Source organism: Aythya ferina (genome assembly GCF_964211825.1).
Source record: "Aythya ferina genome assembly, chromosome: 9".
NCBI lineage: Eukaryota > Metazoa > Chordata > Aves > Anseriformes > Anatidae > Aythya > Aythya ferina.
The window spans coordinates 14,000,033-14,021,927 of NC_140305.1; the positions used below are offsets into that span (position 1 = coordinate 14,000,033).

Sequence of the window (21,895 nt, forward strand, 5' to 3'; positions counted from 1 at the left end):
CGTGACGCGGCCCGGCGGCCAATGGCGCGGGCGGGTGGCGGCGGGGAGGCGGGGCCGGGCGCGGCGCGCGCGCGCGCTCTCGAGGGCGGTTGGCGGCGGCGGCGGGAGCCGAGCGCGGGCCGCTCCCCTCAGCGCGTGCCCGCCTCGTCCCGTCCCGTCCCGTCCCGTCCCGTCCCTCCACCCCTGGCCCCGCCGCCATGTCGGAGGAGAAGCCCAAGGTGAGGCGCGGCCCGGCCGCTGAGGCCTCTCCGCCGGGCACCGGGGGCCGGGCCCGCTCGGCGGCAGCCGCTGCCCTGCCCCGCCCCGCCTCGGGGACCGGCCCCGGGCCCTCGGGGTCCCCCCCTCGCGGTGTTCTCACGGCGTTGTCTCCCCGCAGGAAGGGGTGAAAACGGAGAACGACCACATCAACCTGAAGGTGGCCGGGCAGGACGGCTCCGTGGTGCAGTTCAAGATCAAGAGGCACACGCCGCTCAGCAAGCTGATGAAGGCGTACTGCGAGAGGCAGGTACGGGCCGCAGCCCCCGCCGGGAACGGGCCCCTGGCCCTGAAGGACTCGGTCCCGGGGGGGTCTGGGGCTGGGCTCGGGGGTGTGCAGTGGATGAGAAGTGCCCCTTCCTTGCCCGGTGCTCCCACGGCTCTAAAAATCCCCCGTGATATCCAAAAATCCCCCCTGATACCCAAAAGTCCCCCGTGAAGTCGTTTCCCACGCCTCTTCAGTTCCGATCCCGGCTCGGATGCTTGCTCGGTCTCAGTTTGTAGCCGTGCAGCCCTCGCTGTTATCACACCTAAGATTTTGGTCGTGCAGGGCGTGCTTTCCCTTTGGAAGCGTGCATGCAAACAGGTTGTCCCGCACCACCACTTTTTGCACGATCTTTTTTTCCTCCTCCTCTTCTCACATGTCCCTTTTGCTGCCTGCTGGGACGTTCTGCAGGTGGCTGCAGGCTGCTCTGTGCAGGAGGCTGGCTGTCCCCTGGTGCTGCCTGTAGCTCACCTGGAGACTGCTTTATCCAGGCTCAGAGCACGTGTGCGCCTGCACCAGATCAGGTGCTGCAGGGAACAGAGAGCAGGGGTGCAAGCGGCTTTCCAAAGTGGAGTGAGTTTCAGTTTGCAGGCATCTCTCCTGTCCTGTCACATGTGATGCTCTTTCTTTGATTCCTCAAGGCTTACATTGCACCCCATTCTGTGCCTGATGCAGCGTATGTCTTCTCAGGCTGGGAATGAGCTAAATGCAAGGGGTCCTCAGATGCACGGAGAGCTTTTGTGCTTGTGTGGCTGTAGGTAAGGACTGGCAGGCTGGACAACAGAGGGGTTTTCAAGAGTTTTAGAGGGCAAAGCGAAGACCTAGCTCACTGAGGCAGGGAATGAAGGCTGCATCACACAAATAGAAACTGAATTCAGTTGTGAACTCAGCTTAGGCTTTAAAAGCAAGACTTAATAACTGTAAAAGTCTCGCGTTAAGAGCCCTAGCATGTTTCTAACAAAGCACGCAAGTAAAAATCTTCATGGTGGTCTGTGAGTTCTTTTTTCCTTAAATGCTTCACAGTTCCTCTTTTCGTCAGAAGATAAGGGACTAGACCTGGGAGTGAATGTGTCAAAAACTTGTCTTAAGTATGGGCAGTCAGTGCCATCAGGCAATTGCACCAAGAAGTAGCCCTTCTGTTTTTTTTGGAAGTGTTATCTTTTTAGTGAACTGCAAATGCTCTTACTTCTCTGCATGAAAAACAATTGGCACTCCTCTCTGCCATGTCCTACGAGGCTATCTAGAACCGTTCGCTGGTTGATCTCTTTTCAACTTTGACATCACCTCTGGATGATACTTTTTCCCTTGGCTTTCTACTTCATTCTTTCAGCCCTTCTTGAAGTTAAATGTTACTTTCTTGTTCTCTGCTGCCTTCTGGTATTTGTTCTTTGCAAAGCAGGACTGCAGGCTGGGTCAGAACCGGGTGCCAGAACAGTACCTGTGGCTCTGTATGAAGTCCTCGCTGTGACAGCAGCTGCCCGACAGTTCTGATTCCTCAGTTCACACAGCACAACAGATGCATTAAGTTTCCTATTCATTTCAGCCTTACCTTTGTTAATATCTCTTCTGATAGTAAATCCCTAAATGCTTTATTTGGATTCAAAAGCCAAAGTGAGGTTTCTCACGCTAACTACTCTGAACTTGCAGGGTTTGTCAATGAGGCAGATTAGATTCCGATTTGACGGACAACCGATCAATGAAGCAGACACACCTGCACAGGTACGAAAAACACTTGTACTGCAAATTGCTGTCAAATACTTTATTGGTTGCATGCAGGTCAAAGGGGCTTGGAATCAGGATGACTCTCAAATAATTCAAGTTCAGCTCACTCAAAATAATTTGTCTAGAGTGGGATTCCTGTCCCTTTGAGTTCTGTCGTGGGTGTAGGGGGCCTACATGTCTGAGCACTGGTGCTGAGCAAGCCGGTGCCGAGTGCTGCTGTGGGCAGCAACCCAGGAAGGTGCTGGAGTTTTCAGCTCTGTCCTGCTTCTGCTTTGGCCTGAGGAGAGCTGGGACTGAAGCTAAATGCCATGCTGCTGTCATCTCTGGTAATGCTGAGAATTTGGGGAGCTTCTTGTATCGAGAAAGCCTGAAGTGAGGAATAGAAGAAACGCTCAGCTGAGGTGATTTCTTGTAGAAGACAGTAAACATCTGAGCATGGCCTGAGAGACAGGTGTGGCTCCAGAGCCTGTTCTGGCGTTGGCGGTGCCACGGCTAGAGGTGGCAGAGGTTCCTGAAGTGGGCTCTGCCTGCTGCTGTCTGAGACACTTTGGGCAGTCCTGCAGGGGTGATACTGCCTGGAGAGACAGCTGGAAGGGGGTTGACACAGCGTTAAGGTTGCACCTTAAACGCTCAATTCTTGGTACTGGTCGGGGTAGAGTTCTGAGTGCTTTTGTACCTTTGTGGTTGTGAATTTCAAGTCCTGTGTTTTCTGATTAATTAACAGCTGGAGATGGAAGATGAAGACACTATCGATGTGTTCCAACAGCAGACAGGTGGAGTGTGTTAAGACGTGCCATCCTTTTGAGAAGAGGAGTTTAAGGATCCTCATCGCACCTCACTCTCATCTGGTTTTGGATTTGCTATTAAATAGTAAACAAATGAACATGCCAATCACACAGGATTCTTCTAAACTTTAGAGGACATTTACCAAAATTGCTTGTTGTCTTTGACGTACTGCGTGTGCAAGTCAAAACAGTATCTGCAGGGATTAATCTATATCTTCAATTGGGCCAATTTGATTTAAGTTCATTTTAAATAATATACGTTGTCTATCTGCTGTTAACTTTTTTTTTTTCTTTAAACCTGTGGCCTAAATATTCATCCATGTTTTAGGACATGGACTGTTCATTCCTGGCTGTTGTCGGTCTTGCCCCTCTGTTTAATTCTAATCTTGTAAATAATTCAGTATATTTTCTTGCTAATCAAGAGCTTAAAAGTTTCCTTTTATAATATACCTAAGAGAAGGAAGAAGAGATGCTGATTTAAAGTTTTTAGTGTGTTGCAAACAGTTACTTCAGAGATGTTAAGCCTATGACACGAGGTCTGTACGTGCAGATCCGATGCTTAGTATAGAGTCAGTTTGAAGTATTCCAGATCTACATGTGTGTTGCCATGATTTGATAAAAGTCGCCTGAAAATATACTTTTTTTTTAATGCAGTCGTGAGAATCGTCATGAATTATTGTCAGAAATGGAGTCATGAGGGCAGCTGGTCCCAAAGTAATGCCGGTGACAGAGCTGCGGGGTGTTTTGTTGTGCAGGTTTATGAAGAGGAGCCTCTCGCTGCAACATCATCTGTCTGCTAAATGACAGAATTCGTAACCTCTCTTCAGTTTGTATGTCTCTGGAAGCTGTGTCTTTGTGTCTCTGTGGGTCCTGCAGAGCTGCGGGCTCAGGGCTTGGTTTTTGGTGGAGAAACCTGGTCTGTAAGCAGGGAGGGAAGCCTAATGCCACCACACTGTGCATGAGGAGCTACCAGGAACCCGGCAGGCGAGCACACACCGAGCTCTGCATCCCCACAGCGCTGCCAAAACCTAACCACCCTCAGAGGGCTCCCCGCAGACCCCTGCCCGTGTCCCCGCCGCCCCCCGCCCGTTCCCCTCATGGCGCTCGCCTCAGCCGGGGCCGCGCTCGCTCTGCGCCTGCCCGGCGCGGCGGGGAGGGCCCTGCCCGCACCACAGAGGCGGAGCCATGGCGGGCACGGCGCTGAAGCGGCTGATGGCCGAGTACAAGCGTGAGTCGAGGGGGGTGCCGGGGGGCTCCGGGCGCTCCTCGCCCCCATCCTCACCCCCCGTGAGGGGATCCCGCCGCCGCGGCACCGGGCGGGCAGGGCCGGGCCTCCCCGGGCCCACCGCAGGGCCCGGCCCGGCAGCGCCTCCCCGGGGCTCTCCTCATCGGCCGCGCTCAGGAAGCCCCAGACGGGGGGGGGGTGGGGGGGTGGAGGGACGGTTCTCCTTTTTATTTTTATTATTTTTTTTTTTGCTGACGTGGAGTTGTTTGGTTAAAAACCGCACGGGCTGTGGCTCGCAGACAAAATGCGGCGTGTCAGCCGCTGGTGGGCCCCCAGCGCCCCGCCAGAGGGAGCAGGGAGCCTGCTGCTGCTCCTGCTGCTCCTATTCCTGCTCCTATTCCTGCTCCTGCTTCTATTCCTGCTCCTATTTCTGCTCCTGCTCCTGTTACTGGGTGCCCCGGGGATGAGGCCCTCTCGGGGTGCTCCCCCTAGCATGAGCAGTCCACTCCCCAGTGCCCTTGCGAGGTGCCCAAAGGTGAGTTTCTCCTAACAGACACGCAGCTTCCTCCTTCGTCCATTTGGTCTTTCGTATCCTGGCCTTTTACATAAGGAAAGGAAGTGGAACGGGGCGAAAAAAAGGCCTGGTTGGTAGGTGGAGGTTGGCGTCGGGCTGGAAGAGCTGGATGCCAACACAAAGCTTTGCACGGCCCTTCCTGAGCTGGCCTGGGGCTGCCGTGCGGGTCAGACGCCTGCTTGTGTTGTGCCCCAGGAACCCACAGGTTGCTGTCATGGTCCAGAACCGCCGGCCAGCTTCCAAAAGACTCGACTTTGCTTTTGTCTTTTCTCTTACGTAAGGCCCTGCAGCGTTTTTGATCCTTTGTTTCTGAGAGGCTCCGAGATCTAACTCGAATGCCCTGTATGAATGAGTTATTAAGGGAAGAGCGATGCTAAATAAACAGCATCGAAACCAGTTTTAATGAATGCTACAGGCAGACATCACGTGAGTCTTCTCTGCATAGTTTCCCAATGTGGCACTTATCATGAACGGAGATAACATCTTGCTTGTGATCTACCTTTCCAAACCCTTTCCCAACAGTAATAAAAGGCAGTGCTGTGAGAAGAGAATGCCATCCGTGGTGGCTGAGGGGACGGCGCTTCTGCTTCTGGACACCTGCGGTACAGAAGCAAACGAGGAATTTCGGTTTCTGCCCTGCCAGCACAGTGGTGGAGAGGGGAAGGCTTTGAGGATTGGCCCCTTTGCTTCTCTGTGTGCGTGCACACCTTAAGCTTTGGCTTTTAATTTTCCCTGTGTGCATCTCTGAGTCTGTTTATATTTACCATGGGTGAAAAACGTTTGATGCAGTGAGAAGTTCCAACCCATTGGAACCCAAAAGCCTTACTTCCATCTGGGAGATGCTCTAACACCTCACTGTTTTCTCTTCTATGCAGAGACAGAAGGAAGATGGCTCTGAGCACCAGGGAGATTTATTTTTTGTCCTTGTTTATAACGTTGTTTACGTGTTTAGAGTCTAATGACTTCTTGCTGTCTCATATTTATTCAAGCATTTTTATCATAAAACTAATTGAGATAAAGCTTTCAGAAATCAGGTATAAGAAAAGGCATAATCCCTTTGTTATTAATTCTAAATTTAGAATATTTAATAGTATTACAGCCTGAAAAAAATACAGTCTCAATAGGAGCTTGTGAGACTTAAGAGGTGGGAACCTGCTGCTTCTGCCTTTATCCTTGCTATGAGATCAGGAAGATACCTTATCACAATCTGGATGCTTTCAATCTAAAATGGGTTACAGGCTGGAGCTGGAGGCGGAGAGCTTGCTTCCAGACACGACCTTGGCTGGGTGGACGGGCACCAAGCCGCCCCCTGCAGCCAGAGCCCTTCCTGGGGGACTCGCGCCTGAGCCCCCAGACCAGGAGAGAAGGAAACGGGGCTTCTTGCAAAGCAGGGCTCTGGGTTCAGGCCCCTCAGGTGCTGAGGGAACGTGCCTGTGCTATTTGCTGAACTTTGTCTGCTCGGTCACCCTGGGGACATGCTAAACGGATACAGCTCGCAGAAGGCAAGTAATGCAGTCAGTCCCCTTGTTACCCCCACGGACAAGAAGGTATGTTCTCAGCTCATGTTGTTTGAGGTGTAGTCAGCCTGGAAGGACTCCACGGCAAGCATCGGAATGAGAAGGGAGGTGTCAGTGGTGTGTGCACCCAGATCTGCCCCCAGTCCCTAGCAGCAGCACTGCGCTCTGGTTGTGCCAGCTTCTGCCTTTCATTCAGGCTCGACTTAAAAGCAAAGCTTTCAAGTAAGGCTTAGCTCTTCTGCTGCAAGCTGGGACTCCATTGTGTCTGGGTTTGGACGCAAATCCCCTGACTGTGTGCAGCAAAACCGCCACGCGAACCAAACGGGATGCCTTGTGGAGGATGCGAAGCTGGAAACGGCTCCAAATGCTCCCAGCCCTGAAGAGAGACATTGTTCTGCATCGGTTGGTGGGCTGCGCCGCCACGGGCTCCTCCAGCATGCACCCACCACATGTGTGTGAACAGAAAGCTCTCCAGCCACCCAGACTCCCTGTGACACCCCAAAGTGGCTCTGCTGATGTGTAAATGGCCAGCATCTTACCTGCCAGCCTCTGCTTCTCCTCGTGCCTCTGCTGCCCCTTTGTTTTCCCCTTTGACCCTTCAAAGTTTTTTGTTTGTTTGTTTTTAGGATTCTTCTTCTGGTTTCCCATCTTTATCCTTTTTTGCAGCCACCCCAGCACTTCAGGGCTAAGCAGCAGGTAGAGCACATCACCGAGGGCTCTGTCCAGGTGCCTCCTGACTGCTGCCAGGCGTGGGGCACCGACCACCTTTTCTAGAAAGCCTGTTCCAGCATTTGGCCACTTCCATTTCCAACAGGCGTTCTGCAGGGAAAGGTTAAACAAACACCTCTTGCAGTCTTTTTGCTGTGTGCTGCAATAATTGGAAAAACTCCCCCCCAGCATTCCTCTAGGGTTACCCTTGTTTGGCTTCTGTTTTAGACGCAGTGGCAGGACTGGAGCAGATCACTCTTCATAGCTCTTGAAAGCAGTGCTCCCAATTTCCTTTAGAGGGAGAGCTCTTAACAAATCACCGGGGAGGATGTGACCATGCACGTGTAGAGGGGCCTCTTCCTTCCTAACTGAGCAGCAGCTCTTCCCAGTCAAAGCTCCTGGGCCCGTTCACTGCCAGTCCTTCTGGATGGAAACCTCCTTCACCTGTCCCCAAGGGGAGAGGTGAGAAAGAGAAGTGGAGAATTGAACTCCCAGCACTGCAGAGACTTTGCTCACTGGTATCTGCCTCCTGCTTCCCATCGCCCCGGTTGTGCTCGGAGGGGGAGCACTGTAAAGAGTCCCCTGGCTTTGCTGCCAGATGCTGCCTCCAGCAGCACAGGGGCTGAAACAACGAAGCTCCCCAGGTTTTCAAAGGAAAGCAGGGGAAATACCTATTATTATTATTATTTTTTTCCTTAAAGGGAGTGCCCCACGATAGATACACACAGTTCAGGAGCTCCCAGGCTTGACATCTCTCCGTCTGCCTAAAAACATCTGCAGGCAGGGTGCTGGAGACCTGCTCCCAGGGTGGACAACCTGCTCTGTAATGCCACTGTCCGGGTGCTCGGGGTGTGTGTCACGCTGGCACCGACCTCCAATTTCCTGCTCTTTGAACTTAAATCAGCGAGGTTTGTGCCAAAGGTAAATGCAGGCTGGGTGAACTCAGCTTTTGCTATCTTTGCTTGGCAGTAAGTTTTCCTGGACAGACAAAGAGCTGTGTGCTGTTCTGTGCAGCATCACCTGCAGCTTTCATTCGTAGCCTAGCAGAAATTAGGTTAAACCTCTTTGTTACTGGTTTGGGACTTTTTGTCTTCCCTGGCTGTGTATTCGTACTTCTCTCTCTTTTTTTTTTTTTTTTTTTTTTTTTTGTGTGTGTGTGTGTGTGCCTGAGAAAGAGCAGGGGGTTTTCTGCGGTTGTTTTGTGAGTGCTGGTAGCCCATGGGCCACTGCTTGGGAGGTGATGCTCTCGATGAGCAGCGCGTGTGCTGGGGTTTGTTACCCTGAGTCTCTGCCAAGGGGTTGTGAGAAGACAGCCTGTGCTCTCTTCACGTTGGTTGAGCGTGTGTCTGAATGGCTTTAAGCTGAAAAAATATAGATAATAGGTTAGATATTAGGAAGAACTTCACTCAGAGGGTGGTGAGGTGCTGCCCTGAGCAGCTGTGGGTGCCCCATTTCTGGCAGTGCCCAAGGCCAGTCTGGATGGGGCTGGGGACAGCCCGGGCTGGGGGCAGGGGGCCCTGCCCAGAGCAGGGGCTTGACCTAGAGGATCTTTAGGGCCCCTTCCAACCCAAACCTTTCTACGATTCTGGGATCATTTTGTTTAGAAAATTGTCTTGCATGGCAACATTAAATTGTCACCAGTGAGATCCTGGGGCCTGCTGGATGTGGAGTCTTGCCCAGTACAGCACGCCCAGACGATTCCTCCCACGGTCTCCTCCTCGAGGTTTTCCTGGAGGTGTTTTTGCTGTGGAGCCTCTGTGCTGAGCCACAGTGACCCAGACACTCGCTGAAACGCTCAGGCTTGCCGGCCGTGTTAACCTCTGGTGTTTGTTCTTTTCACAGAGCTGACCCTGAACCCACCAGAAGGGATAGTAGCAGGTGAGGAGCTGAGCGGAGTCCGTGCGCTGCCAAGTTGGAGCCTCACCTTCTGGTAGCTCTGAGCATTGTTCTGTTTTGTCTCTTGACAGGTCCTATGAACGAAGAGAACTTCTTTGAGTGGGAAGCTCTGATTATGTGAGTTAACAGAAGAATATTAAAAAAAAATAGTAAAATAATAATCTTACCAGTTTTGCCTAGCATCAATCTTGGCCTATTTTTGGCTGGGAACTTTTTGTCAGATCTGAGCTGAGAATTATATTGGGAATTCAAACAGTTGGGCAGAGGCAGTGTTGCACTCAAGTGATGATTTGTTGTGCAGGTGTCATAATAAGAAACCCTTGGCATGTATAACTTGCAAATGCTACAGGAATCGTTTGGGCTCCACTGGATATACGGTGTGTACACAAACACTGTAGGAAACCGTAAATTGCTTGTAGGTCAAACAGACACATTGGGAACGTTGCTCAACTGCAAATATGGGACAGGTTTTTTCATGTGAAGTGGAGTGAAACAGGCAGATTACCAGTGATAGGAGAAAAAGGTGAGTGTCTAAATTTAATTAATACTGAAATTTTATTCTAGGAGAAGTGCAAGGTAATCAGTCTGATAAAGTAGTTGAAGTAAAAACCAAACAAACAAAAAAACCCACAAACGTAAATAATCTTTTAAAATTCTATGAATGTCCTGAATCAGCTGCTGTTGTGCGCAGCGGTTTTGTGTGTAAGCTCTTCTGCTGGTGAGCAGCTCTGGTCGCTGTGGATTGTGCAAGCAGTGCAAAAGCCTGTTGAGCTGTAGTGTGTCACCTGTCCCGCAAAAGCTGGCCGCATGGGTGATCCTACTCGCTTGCGGATGTGGGACTCTGAATTATTGCAGGCCTTGGTAAGTGGAGATTTGAATGAACGCTGCTTGTTGGCGCATTCACATGAGCAGTTGGTGAATGCCTCTGCTTATCGCAGCAATAATCCATCCTGGGACAAACAGGTCGTGATTCCTGCTGGCTCAGTCCCCTGAAGACACACACCTTTTGGGGGAATAGGTAGCTTATGGCAGCCCACACCTCTCACGTTAGGCAACTGCCGACGCTTTCCCTTCTTTCTGTAAGTCAGGTAGTTAGCACTTTTCCAAAACATGTATTTGCTAGTACCTACTTTCAGTTCAGAAAGTCGTGCGTAGCTTGGAGCTCAGAAATCCCAGAGAATTTAATGCGCTTCTTGGAATGTGGAAGGAAATTCTTGTCCCTCAATACTTTCTAGCAGAAGAGATTTTGTGGTTGATGAGAGCTTTCCTGGGGGGACACGCAGAGGTACTTTTGTATTTGATTCATTACTTAGAAAATACTTTTTTTTCTGATGTTTCCCATAACAAATTCTTAAACAACAGAGGAGCTGCCTGCAAACTTGAAAGCCCTTTAAAGTGCTGAGTGTTGAGCTTCAGGTCTTTGTCAGCGTAAAATGAGAGGCGGAGGAGCTTTTGGTTTCTGTATTGTGTGTGTGTCATAATAGAATTATATTTTAAGATCTGCTAAATTCTGAAGCTGTGGTACAATAGAAACATGTTTACTCTAAACACGTTGGGTTACTTTCATCTCTTTACAAAACTCTATTAGTAAAAATATTTGAGTACATCTGGAAAGCAAGCTAAATGACTTGTTTACATTTTTGTGATAATCTTCTTGAATGTTTTGTAATCTCAAATGTGCTGCGTTAGACTGTGGGATTGAAAGAAGTGCAGATGAGGTAATTAAAGTAAGGTTGACTTTACATTTGAGACAGATGGAATAGAAAAGGTAGGTAAGTAGCATAATAATGAAAAAGAGAATTTTTTTCCTTCTCTCCACCCAGTTTCTATAAAGTTACAGTACATCATCACAAATAAATACAGAAAAAAAGAGAGAGACTTAAGGGGGAAAAAGACATCACCCATTTATCAATCCAGAGGTGGGTTGGGTAATGTTACAGAGATTAATGGATTGATGTAAGAGCTTGGCTCAGAGATAAAATAAAAAAAAAAAAAAGTAATGCCATTTTAAAAATAATGGTAATAATAATTTGTATTTCCGGTGTTCTTGCCTGCAGCAGTGCTGAATAAATGTTAAACATAAATGTTAAGGCTGTACTGACATGACCAAATGACAGAATAGTTTTTAAGCTTACAATTTAGGTCTGGAATTGGAAACCCAACGTGATAATTTTTCCAAATAGTGAAGGTTCAGAACCTGGTGTGAAACGCACCTTCGTGATAAGACATCAAACAGGAGCTCGATTAGAATATTTATGAAAACCAAGTCTTTGCAGCAGGATGACTTATTCATGCTGATAAATAGCCCCAGCATGTCGAGAGGGTTTATCATAATGCTGCTCAATACCTTAGCACTGCGTGAGGTCCGACAGGCTGCGTTGTGTTGTGCAAGCTCATGAATTTCATGTTTCAAGGCGAAGTTTGGTCCTCTTTGGTTGGCAAAGGAAAGCTTGCCTTGGTATTAAAGTTTATCCCCAAAGACACACAAATATATAATTGTAAAGAACTTTGTTAGCCTAAAGATCGCTTGAAAAAGAAATTACATAGATTGAAGCAAACTTATAAAAAGCCTCTCTAGAAAGGTAATTAGATCTATAATTAGGCTTATGCCTTTTGTTTTGTTTAGTGTGGAATTCCCCTTTTCAGCATCTGACGACTGTGGGCTTTGGTCTTTTTCCAGCTTCTTTTTACAAATAAGAAGCCCTTTACAAATGCACTTGAAACCGTGGCTATAGAATTAATTGTCCTTGTCAATTCGCTTTTCCCTCCTGTTTTGGCAGACGCTACCACTGCGTTTTTCCCCTTGCCCAAGTAACATTGACCTCACAGAGTTCAGAGTTTCTCATTTTCGTGTTATGCTGACAGTTGTTAATAATATGATGTTATTTTCGGTGTTGGATTCAGCATCTTTAGCACCGATGCTGCAGGAATAATGCAACTTTTTGTTAGTTTCTTGAATCTGCTTAGATCTCTTTGCTGTAGTTGCTTGGAAGGAGACTGACTGAGAGCACCAGAAGTGTGGCCAGGACAGAAAAAGCAGCTGCGATCACCGTGCGCAGTGACCGAGTCAGGATTGAACCCACGTGGGTACCGATGGCCCTCAGAATTCCCTCCAACCTTACCGTTGCTGTCAGTTCCCACTACATTTTCGTGGCTTTGTGCGATGGAGGTGAAGTGCTGTGGTGGCTGGGAAGATGCTGGATGCTGTGCTGGAGAAGCGGTGCCACAGCCCTTCAGTAAAGTCTGCAGAGTAGCATTGCGTGGGGGGAAGGATGCAGACCGCCTGCCTCGCAGACCTTACAGGATTTTCTGTTTAACCAGGTTTAGGATGGGGTATTTCTTAGAGACTTATGTCCCAAGCCATGCAGAATGAGTGCCTTAAGCAGTGCCTCAAGCAGTTTTTTTTTTCTGAGAAAGCAGAAAAGCTGCTTAAGGCACTGCTTGTTTAATGGACTGGACTATTGGCTCTGCTGAGAGGGAAGGATGCCACCGAGGCTTTTCTTGGGGGAACCCTGATGGGGTGCCCGGTAGTCTGGGCTCCAGCTGGTGTAGCAGCTCAGAGGAAATCATACCATAAATCACAGAGGCTTTGCAAGTGTGATGTGCTTTGGAATCTTCACAGAGCAGGTGGCAGCACTACAGAGGGTGCTGTACTTTGTGCCTTGTTGGCCGCGGTGATGTCCTTTGTGAGTTGAAAGTGGTGCTGTCCTGGGTGTTCTGTAGTAGCAAATGCTGCCTTGGATTAACTCGAATAATTTCTTTGAAGTTGATCCCGGCAGCACTGAATGGCTAAAACAAAAGCAGTTTGCTCACTTATTACAGGGCCTGCAACGGAGCCTGTTGGGTTAACGTATTTGACAGAAGAGCCCTCGAGGCTGTGTGTTTGCTCTCAAAACAGAACATAAGACACCCACCAGCTTTCAATGCGTGTATGTACATACCCTCAGAAGTTCAACAATGAGCCTTCAAAATGCAGCTGGAATTAAAAAGCTCATGAAAAAATGCATTCGGTTTACCCTCAAATGTGAATATTGGATCCTGGCTAAATTTATGGAAAAGACGAGAGAACATCATAAATTTATGGAAAAGATGAGAGAGCATCATCAGCGGTTGAGATGGGTTAGCTTTCGTTCTGCATCGGTGTGTGTCTCTGAACTTGCCTGCTGCTGTTAAGTGTGCAGGTTTAAAATATTTCAGTCTTGTATTTATTGACCAGTCAAGTCTTCTGAATCCCAAAGTTTAACTGAGTTAAACCCAAACTGAGTTAAATCCCAGAGTTTAACTTCTTAGGGCTTTAGGTTTTGCTAGTCTTTTTTTTTTTTTTTTTTTTTTTTTTTTTTCTGCAGGTTACCAGTGCAGCCTTAGCTGTAAGGAGTCTTTGACCATTTGGCTTTTGAAATTATTTTTTTTCCTTCTGGCATGGATAATGTGTTTGCAGGTTGGGAGGTGGAGGCATGAATACATTCATAAACTTTATTTCCCAGACAATATCATCCTTGTTTGAAAAGCTTTCTGTGCGATGCATGTGTTTCCCTGGCTAAGGTTTTAAGTGATGAAGCTCATTCCATGATCTTCCCGGTCAGGGGAAATCGTGTTTGCTTTATAACTTCCAGATGGTTCACAGAGTTTGAATAAATCATGTCAAATAAACTTTTTTGCTTACCTTCCAAAGATGCTTTGTGCAGAGAAGGCAAAACAGTTGTCTTCGTATTCTCATTTGATTGCCCTTTGAATTTGTACTTTGATTTCCTTATTGTGTTCACAGTGCAATGTTTCATGCAGGAGCCTTGATGAAAATCTTCTCAGTGTACGCTTGAGAGAATGAAAACAAATGCCATAGATCTGTATTGTCCTGCACCTAGCGTTTACGGCCCCTGGGCTGTGTGTTTATTGTTACAAACCATTGTTGTATTTTTTTTTGCATCAGATGGCATGAAGTGTTTATGTGTGGTTACGCTCGATACTGGCAGTTTGAATCCTCCTGGGTTTTATGAATTATTTTTGAGCTGCAGCGTTTGACATCTCTCTCTGTGCAGCACAGCAGTATCTTCAAAGGCACAGGAGTCCCACACCTGCCTCTGCTTTCTCTTGACGTGCAGACACTCAAATCCTGGAACATGCCTTGGAGCCAGATACTCCAATTATAGCCAGACACACCCTGCTAATTAAGCCATGTTGTGACCTTCCTAGTAATTTAGTGTGCAAGCTTTGATTTATTTTTTTTCCCCCCTTCCCTCCCAAACCCTGTATTTGGATTTAAGTTTGAGGTGTGAGGTGAGAGTGTTTTAACTCTCAGTGTTCTGGAGCCGATGATATAATCCAAAGCTAAGGCGTCTCACTAGACAAGACTGTGGGTGAAAGAAATACATGAAACTTGGGTGAATAACTTTTTATCTGTTTCTAGGGGTCCTGAAGACACCTGTTTCGAGTACGGGGTTTTCCCAGCTATTCTGAGCTTCCCACTTGACTATCCGTTGAGTCCTCCGAAGATGAGGTTCACGTGCGAGATGTTCCATCCAAACAGTGAGTCTGATGCAGCAGGACATGAGGGGCACGGGTTGTTTTTGCACCTTAAAGGAACAGCTTTGGTAGCAGGAGAGCTGGTGTTGTTACCAGCAGTGGTACTCCCAACTGTGCCTAGGAGTGTTCAGCTGTACAGCAATGCTGCACTTTCTTAGGGTCACTCTCTCTTTACCACATTAATCCTCAGATACCTGTTGGTAATAAACAGTCCAGTAGTTACCAATAATTTCACTGCCTCGAAGGTCATTCCAGGCATCCTCATAACTGAGTAAAATAAATAAATAGCCTGAAATGAATGCTTTGCACACGATGTGAGATTCAGTAAAATAATACTGACTCTTTCCAGTATTGCACTATGGCTTGTATTTAAGTAGTTCTGTGTTATTTTAACAAGTGAACACTTGTTCATATTGACCAAAGTTTGGAAACAGCTTTAGTTGGCAGCATGGCTTTTTTCACTTGAAGTCGAGGATTCTGTAACACTTCTGACGTGATCGTTCTGACATCTGCAGTGCTCTGTTCAAGCAGCTGGCACATTTACAAGCTTTTAATTTTAAAGATTTTTGCTGTCCCTTTTGCTGCAATTCTAGCACTGACAATATCTCAGCTGTGTTTCTCATAAGACTTAAGAAGAAGGAATTGAAGTAACAATGACTACAACTAACAACTTTTTGCCTTGGACAGGTAAAAAATGTAAAGCACAGAGCACTCTTTTTTGGAGTCAGCTTTGGTGTTTGTTGTAAAATCCTTACTTAGTATGTCTGTTAAATCGACGTGGCTTGTGTAAAGATTGTTTGTCATCACCCAGATGTGATGGGCTGGATCTGTGCTCTTGGCTATTAGGTCTGTGCCACCTGAGAGCAATAAAAGGCAAGTGCTGCCCTCCTGCCTGCTGTTTCCTTCTCAGCTGACATTCCTGCACTGGTACACCAGTCTTGATCTCAGCTGGGCATCCATTTTCTTCATCCTGTTCCAAGGAATTTTGCAATTTCGTGAAGTTCCTCTGCTGTCCCCCTCTCAAAACACTACTGACACAGTTTCTTGCCCATTTAGTCCACAGTCAAACCCATCTTTTTGTTCTCCTGTGGAAGACCTCTATATACTTTGTGTGCCCAGCCTGCAGCAGGGCCAGGAGGAGTGGGGTGCAGAGAAGCCCAAGCAGCCTGACCCTTACCTGTTACAGAGCGGCTCTGCCACACTGAGCACTGCCTCTGGGGGTTGGTGGGAACAGACTGGGTGTACAGGCCTCAGCTCTTTAAAGCTCCATGACTGGGTCATGTGAATTGAAATTTGAGGTCTCCAGAGGTAGTCATGTGAATCTTCCCAGGTGGGTTTGTGGTGGGCTGGTTATACCCAGTAAGGCTGTAGAAATTGGTAGCCAGGCTTCTGTTCTGCTTCTGTTAAATGATTGCTCCTCATCCTTTGGGAAATTGGAAGAAAAGTGTTCAAAAAGTCTACGTTCCATTATCTGTGTAGTTTTGAGTTATATACGGAGGGGACAAGAGACATCACAGAGCTACTGTTGCTTAAAATAACGTTTGCGGATGCTTTGGCAAAGATAACTTCAAAGCAGCAATTAAGTGAAAACCTTGCTTTAACATTTAGTAACAAAGTGGGAGATGCGTACATCTTCCTGGAATCAACCTTTTCTGCATTGTTTATGCTGCTGACATCCAACTTTTTAAGAGATGCTGCATAAAAACATGAAAATAACTAACTTACTAACTAACTTCTCCTGATGTGTTCCTAACTTGCAAGGTGAAGTGCTGATTCAGCATGTGCTGTTTTTGTCTCTTCCAGCTATGGTTAGACCAGCTCCAGCCCTCAGCCCGGGGCTGCAGGAGGGGGTGTAAATACGATAAGTCTTCCAAAGTGCTTACATGTCCCAGGCTTGTACAGACATTAGCTGGTTGGGTGGAAGGAACTGGAAACAAGCACAACTGCTTCCAGTGGTCACTCACTTGTTTTGTTTTCCTGGCAATGGCATGGGTTTGGTCTCCAGAGGACCAGAAACGCCGGAAGTACCAGGGTGAAGCTGTAACTCATTGGGATGCCATAGGATTCTACCAAGTTCCTAAAGTAGCATTTCAAACTCCCATGTTCTCTGTGTTGCCTGTTCAGCTTTGCTTTGGCCTAATGATCAAGTCAGTGGAGTCCAGTGTCTGAGAGGAGGACTTGTGTGAGGTGGATGCATTGCTTAGGTTAAAACCAGAAGGGGAAGATGCCCACACCCCAAGCTGATAGGTTACTTTTCCTCCATGCGCTTTCATGCAGCTGAGCTTTAAGCAAAAAGCACAAAAAAGCGGCACGAACCCATGTGGTTGCACCTGAGTAATGCTCAAATAAGAGTAATTATTTCCTTTGTACCTTACCGCTTTTGTCTCCCTGCTGCAGCACGGCATGTTTGCTTAACTTTTTTTTTTTACAGTCATGGTCCAGCGGAGGACTCCAACACGCATTCAGTGCTGTAAAGCTGTTACCCCTTGCTTTAAGACTAGTTACTGACCTGGAGCTGTGTGTGCCTCAGTATTTGGCTTGTTCCACCAGGCTGCAGCTCTTATTTTTTTCAAAGGAGCCTCTCGTTGGTTGTTAAGTGATCTGAGCGCTCCCAGAGAGCTTCTCTTGGTGAAGACGACCCAAGTTTGTAAACCCGTTTAAGGAAGTTTTTGCTAGATTTTAGTCTTCCAGCTTTTGTATCATCTTGCCTTTGTAAGAGGAAGTTTTAGTATCAGTCATATGAAGGCGAAGTCCAAATGTTAATCTGTGCTAAAGATCTGGAGAGGCTAAGTTTTTCCTCCAAGTAACAATCAATCCTTTGTGCCTCTTGTGCAGTTTACCCGGACGGGAGAGTTTGCATCTCTATTCTTCATGCTCCTGGGGATGATCCCATGGGATATGAGAGCAGCGCTGAGCGATGGAGTCCTGTGCAGAGTGTGGAAAAGATCCTCTTGTCAGTCGTTAGCATGCTGGCAGGTAAGGACTGATGTTTTATTAGCTGAAGCTCAGCTGGCTTCTTGCTGCATAGCTAGAGCTTCTCCTTGCTTTTTGATGTTAAGCTGATAAAAGACATTTAAACTGCTTAGCAGGAACCAGAGTTCTTAAAGCCCTCGTATTTACTTATTCTCTTAAAATAAAAGAAAAAAGTAAGACTGAATTAGAAAACAAGTGTTTCCAGCTTTGTAGCAACTGCACAGTGTTCCTTCTGGGTCAGCAGCAGCCAAGCAAAGGGTGATTGATGGTCAGGCTCTGGGTCCTTTAGGGATTTGGTTTTAGCAGCTGAAGGGTTACCAGCCAGATCAAATCAGTCCGGTAAATAGGAGTCCGTGGCCTCGGTGATTCACCAGCCAGCTCCCTCTATTTCTGTTTGTTACTTTGCCAGCGTGGGAAATGTACCCCGTTCTGCCACCCCAGATATAAAGGAAGCCTTCTTGAGAAGAGGGGTGTGGTAAAAGTGTGTTTTTGCAGCCTCTTAAGTGGCTTCCCCTCGGTTCCACAAGGGCTGTGGATCATATCTCTTGTACATCTCCCCCAAAAGATGGATCTTTTTCCACACAGAGCCACTGAACTGCCTGAAAAGGAAAAAAGCATGGCCCTGAGAGTCAGTTTTGAATGATGATGCTGTTCTAGAAGCAGCAAAGCTGAACAAAGAGCAAGCACAAAAGGCTCTTACATGCTTCAGGATAGTAACCTGCTGCTGGGAAGCTGCCCAGTGGGCACCAGTACCTTGCTGGGCTCCCTGGGGCCTCCAGGAGCACGGCTTGTGGTCCAGCCTTACCTGGACTGCTTTGCTGGAGAATCATCTGGTCTCTTGATCTCTGATGGGGCATCCTGTTCTCCCCGTGTCTTTTGGAGGAGTTAGGCAGAAACATCAACTGTCAGCTTCTTCCAGGCTGCTGACAAGTTCTCAGCTGTGGCTCTGCTGACAGGACAAGCCCCAGAAGCCCCAGCTTACCCAGCTGGGTGACTTTTGCATCTTCTGTCCTGACTACTGGAGTTCCAGGGTGGACCATCAGCACTGTGCTGAGAAAAACAGGAGCCCAAGGTGTCTGCCATGAACTGGGTTGTGCTGGATTTGGACTAGTGTATGAAGCAAAATGGGCAGAGTATGTTCTGCATGACTTGTGTAATCCTGCGGCAGTTGTCCTGCTCTGTGCTGACCATGAACTCGACAGAGCCCGTGCCTCAGCTTACCTCTGCACAAAAGAAGTGTTTGAGTCACAGGGTCTTAATGTACTTCGTAAAGCACTCTGAAATCCTCGGATGAAAGATGTTGCAGAAATGAAAGCATTTTATGGTGGTATTTTTTTTTTTAAATAGAACAAACCATCCAAAAAAAGTGACAGAGCCTGTTTGGGTGGCCTGCTCAGCGAGGGCTTTGTGTCTGTGAAGCCGCAGAACTAGGAAAAAATATTTTTCAGGGAGCACTGTGCAGTTTTAAGAACTCTTCACAACACTACTGGTGACACGTTAGTCCGTGTGTGTGCTGGGGCTCAGGGGCTGAGACCATAAGCAAAATAAAACTGTTTTTTCACTGCCACTTGTTTCTTGCCTAAAGAAACAAGTTCTTACCTTGCTGTGACACTCTCTTGTGATCATTTAAATGAGAACTGGTTGGGAATCCCACAGCTGAATTTCCTTTAGTGATGTTTCAGCAATCCTAAGCAGGGGAAGCGTGCCAGAGCCACGGCAAAGTGGCAGCGTAGAGGCAGTGTTGAAGAAGGGAGAGGGTCTTGCTCAGTTGCCTGCCTGCCCACCTACCTTTCCTTCTCTCTCATTTCAGAGCCAAACGATGAAAGTGGAGCCAATGTGGATGCCTCCAAGATGTGGCGGGAAGACAGAGAACAATTTAACAAGATTGCCAAGCAGATTGTGCAGAAGTCACTTGGACTTTAAGCTCACAAAAAGACTGCAATGTTTTGTATTTCTCTCCACCTGAAAAAGAGCAGTGCTCAGTGCTGGTACCAAAAACGGAAATCTTTGCAAAATTATTGGCCTACTACTTCTTATCCTTCATTATTTATTTCCCATCTCTTTTCTGCTTCCGCTGCTCCAGAGAAGCCTAGAGGCTTAGAGTTTACTCACTAGAGTGGGAGTTAGTTTACTCACTAAATTGTGGGGGAAAGGGAATTATTGCTAGGGAGAAATATTTGGGCAGTGCTGTTTTGAAGGCTATTTGTTGCTACCTCACTTCATGGTATGGAAAGCTTGGAGGATTTGCAATCTGCAGCCCACTTCTGCCAATCTGCTGTCTGCGAACAGCACTGTTTTAGGTCACCTGCCAGGAGAATTAGTTTTACATTCATACAGGCAGTATTGCACCTGGAGCAGCAGTAGGCAGAAAATAATCTGTCAGTTTTATGATACTTGCTAAGCCAAAGGCAGCATTTCAAATTGATTTGAAGAGTGTGGTTCGCAAGAGAGGCTGTAAAACAAGGTTGTAGTCAGAGTGGTTTAATACAGAAAGTGGCTTTGCACTGTGTGACTTTTTTAAAAGAAGATCTCGGTGGCCATTACCAGTGACTGCCTAGTGGTCTAGAATAGGCTGGTATTCCTACATTACACTGTGAATTTGTATCAAGCCTTTGAGTCAGTGTTTTCTTAGAAGAAGTCCCAAAACTACTTTTATTGCTTCTTAAAGACATTCAGTGTAAACTTTCCATTCAATTAGAGGCACAAGATATGAAGAACTGGATTCTTAAACACTTCGGCCAGGTTCACCGTGGGCTAGGTGGGTCATCTGCAGCCTGACAATTCAGTGGGAACGTGCCTGCTCCACCGGGAATGTGAAATACCTGCTCAGAAAGCTAGGCACAGCTTGACTTTGCCATTACAGCCCAGGTCACCCGCTTTTCAGGTGAATGAGCCTTCGCTAACCAACGTGATGAATTTTGTACAATTAACTGTAATACTTGATGCTGACTGCTCTGATGTATTTAAATAGGAGTCAGTTGTGTTTTCTAGAGGATGGTAAGATGCTTGTTTAAAACTGCAGAGTATTGTAGCCAAAGTCTGGTGTGCAGGTTGTGGGAAATAGATGCTGCGATGAGCTGGGAAACTGATTAGGGGCTGCTGGTGACCTTTGTGCTTCGCAACCGGATCTCTTAAGTCCAAATCTCCTTCAACTTATTGCAAGCAATAACACGCCCATCGATAACACGTGGAATCAGATTTTGTTGGCTGCTTTAAATGGGCTAAACACAAGAAGGGCTTTTTTTTTTCCAGAAGCATGTGCTGTGGACAGAGTTACACTGTGCAGAAAGCTTCACGGAGGCGATTGCTTGCATGCATGTGGGTAGAACTTGTATTTATGTCTTGCTGTCCGTGCTGCCTATTCATGTGCTGCAGATCACGGTATGCCATCTTTCTGCACCTTTGAAGAGTTTGTATTGCTGTAACTTGCTGAGCTTACCTCCCTTTAGAAGTATTTCTTCTCCCTTTGCTGTAAGGGTGTGAGGAGGACCCACCATCATCTGGGAACAGAGAGGACGGGATAATATTGTACCTAACTAGTATTTCAGGGCATACAGGAAAATGTAGCATTTGTATGCAAAGAGAGAGTGGTTCTTTGAATTGTGATAGTTGAAGTGTAGCTCCTGGGAGTGCCTCAAACGCTTTTGGAAGCAATGCTGGAGAGCTCTGTGCGCCGCGTAGCAAACAACGTGTTCAGCAGACGTGGCCAGACTGGGCTCTTTTTAAGTGCGGAGTATTTTACTTACGTGTGTTCACTCGTTATCTTCATTTTACAGTGGGATTTAGTCTGTATACTGAAAATAAAGTGATTGTATTTCTTCCTTTTATAAACGTATGCCGGTGTATTTCAGTAAGTGTTTTTTATGGGCAAACAACGGTCAAAGGAGTCCAGTTCTGATGTGGGCCAACAGAGGGGAAGGGTTCATCGTCACACAAGTAAACCACCAGTGCTGTTTAGAGATGTGTAAGACTTGACACAGTGGCTTGGGCTTTCCAGGCCTTGCCTCTGATGATGGCAATCACTTGGTATTTCAAAGAAAACTATAAAAATCTGGTAGCCAGCTGATGTGGTCACTTCTCGCAGAGGTCTCATTACGATCTCTGTGTCTGGCCTTAGATGTCTGTGAGTCTTGTTATGGCAACAGGTGAATCATGACTTTGTGTACTGCTCAAAACGTGCTGAGATTAGCGCTCAGATTTGAGAAGGACACGGAGATGGAAATCTCAGTTGGAATTGGACAATGTCCCCCAAAACGGAGAGCTCACCTGTGCCTGTGCCTGGCTTGCCCCACAAAGGTTTCCGTGCAGGGACAGCTTCTTACAGCTGGGGAACACCTTGGTGTTCTGGCTTGTAAAGCTGCCATGTCGATGCTGTAACATCCCTGCCAGGTGTAATCCTCTCCCTCCTGGAAGGAGTACTCATGTTAGCAAGGTGTGTAAGACTAGCCAGTAGCA

The 21,895-nt window shown here is 47.3% G+C and overlaps 2 protein-coding genes across 3 annotated transcripts; both read left to right on the forward strand.

Moving 5' to 3' along the window:
* Nucleotides 1–29: 29 nt before the first annotated feature.
* LOC311441787 (small ubiquitin-related modifier 3) lies at nt 30–3,680 on the forward strand. Its single transcript, XM_084530290.1, has 4 exons — nt 30–218; nt 377–505; nt 2,168–2,239; nt 2,967–3,680. Exons 1-4 carry the CDS (start codon nt 198–200, stop codon nt 3,027–3,029), a joined length of 285 nt encoding a protein of 94 aa, XP_084386416.1. The 5' UTR covers nt 30–197; the 3' UTR covers nt 3,030–3,680.
* A 498-nt stretch (nt 3,681–4,178) lies between these two features.
* On the forward strand, nt 4,179–21,275 carry UBE2G2 (ubiquitin conjugating enzyme E2 G2). Of its 2 annotated transcripts, none has more exons than XM_084530288.1 (6): nt 4,179–4,255; nt 8,894–8,929; nt 9,019–9,064; nt 14,352–14,470; nt 17,303–17,443; nt 19,251–21,275. In XM_084530288.1, exons 1-6 carry the CDS (start codon nt 4,213–4,215, stop codon nt 19,361–19,363), a joined length of 498 nt encoding a protein of 165 aa, XP_084386414.1. In that variant the 5' UTR covers nt 4,179–4,212; the 3' UTR covers nt 19,364–21,275. The 2 variants fall into 2 exon arrangements, with proteins under 2 accessions (XP_084386414.1, XP_084386415.1); XM_084530289.1 differs by lacking the exon at nt 4,179–4,255 and adding an exon at nt 4,526–4,787.
* Nucleotides 21,276–21,895: the final 620 nt, after the last annotated feature.

Bases quoted from the DNA above. Each gene is read 5' to 3' on its own strand.
- LOC311441787 (XM_084530290.1), top strand. From the start codon at position 198: ATGTCGGAGGAGAAGCCCAAG. The intron at 219-376 runs GTGAGGCGCGGC...GTCTCCCCGCAG, and splicing joins TGTCGGAGGAGAAGCCCAAG to GAAGGGGTGAAAACGGAGAA. The intron at 2,240-2,966 runs GTACGAAAAACA...ATTAATTAACAG, and splicing joins AAGCAGACACACCTGCACAG to CTGGAGATGGAAGATGAAGA.
- UBE2G2 (XM_084530288.1), top strand. From the start codon at position 4,213: ATGGCGGGCACGGCGCTGAAGCGGCTGATGGCCGAGTACAAGC. The intron at 8,930-9,018 runs GTGAGGAGCTGA...GTCTCTTGACAG, and splicing joins ACCAGAAGGGATAGTAGCAG to GTCCTATGAACGAAGAGAAC. The intron at 9,065-14,351 runs GTGAGTTAACAG...ATCTGTTTCTAG, and splicing joins GAGTGGGAAGCTCTGATTAT to GGGTCCTGAAGACACCTGTT.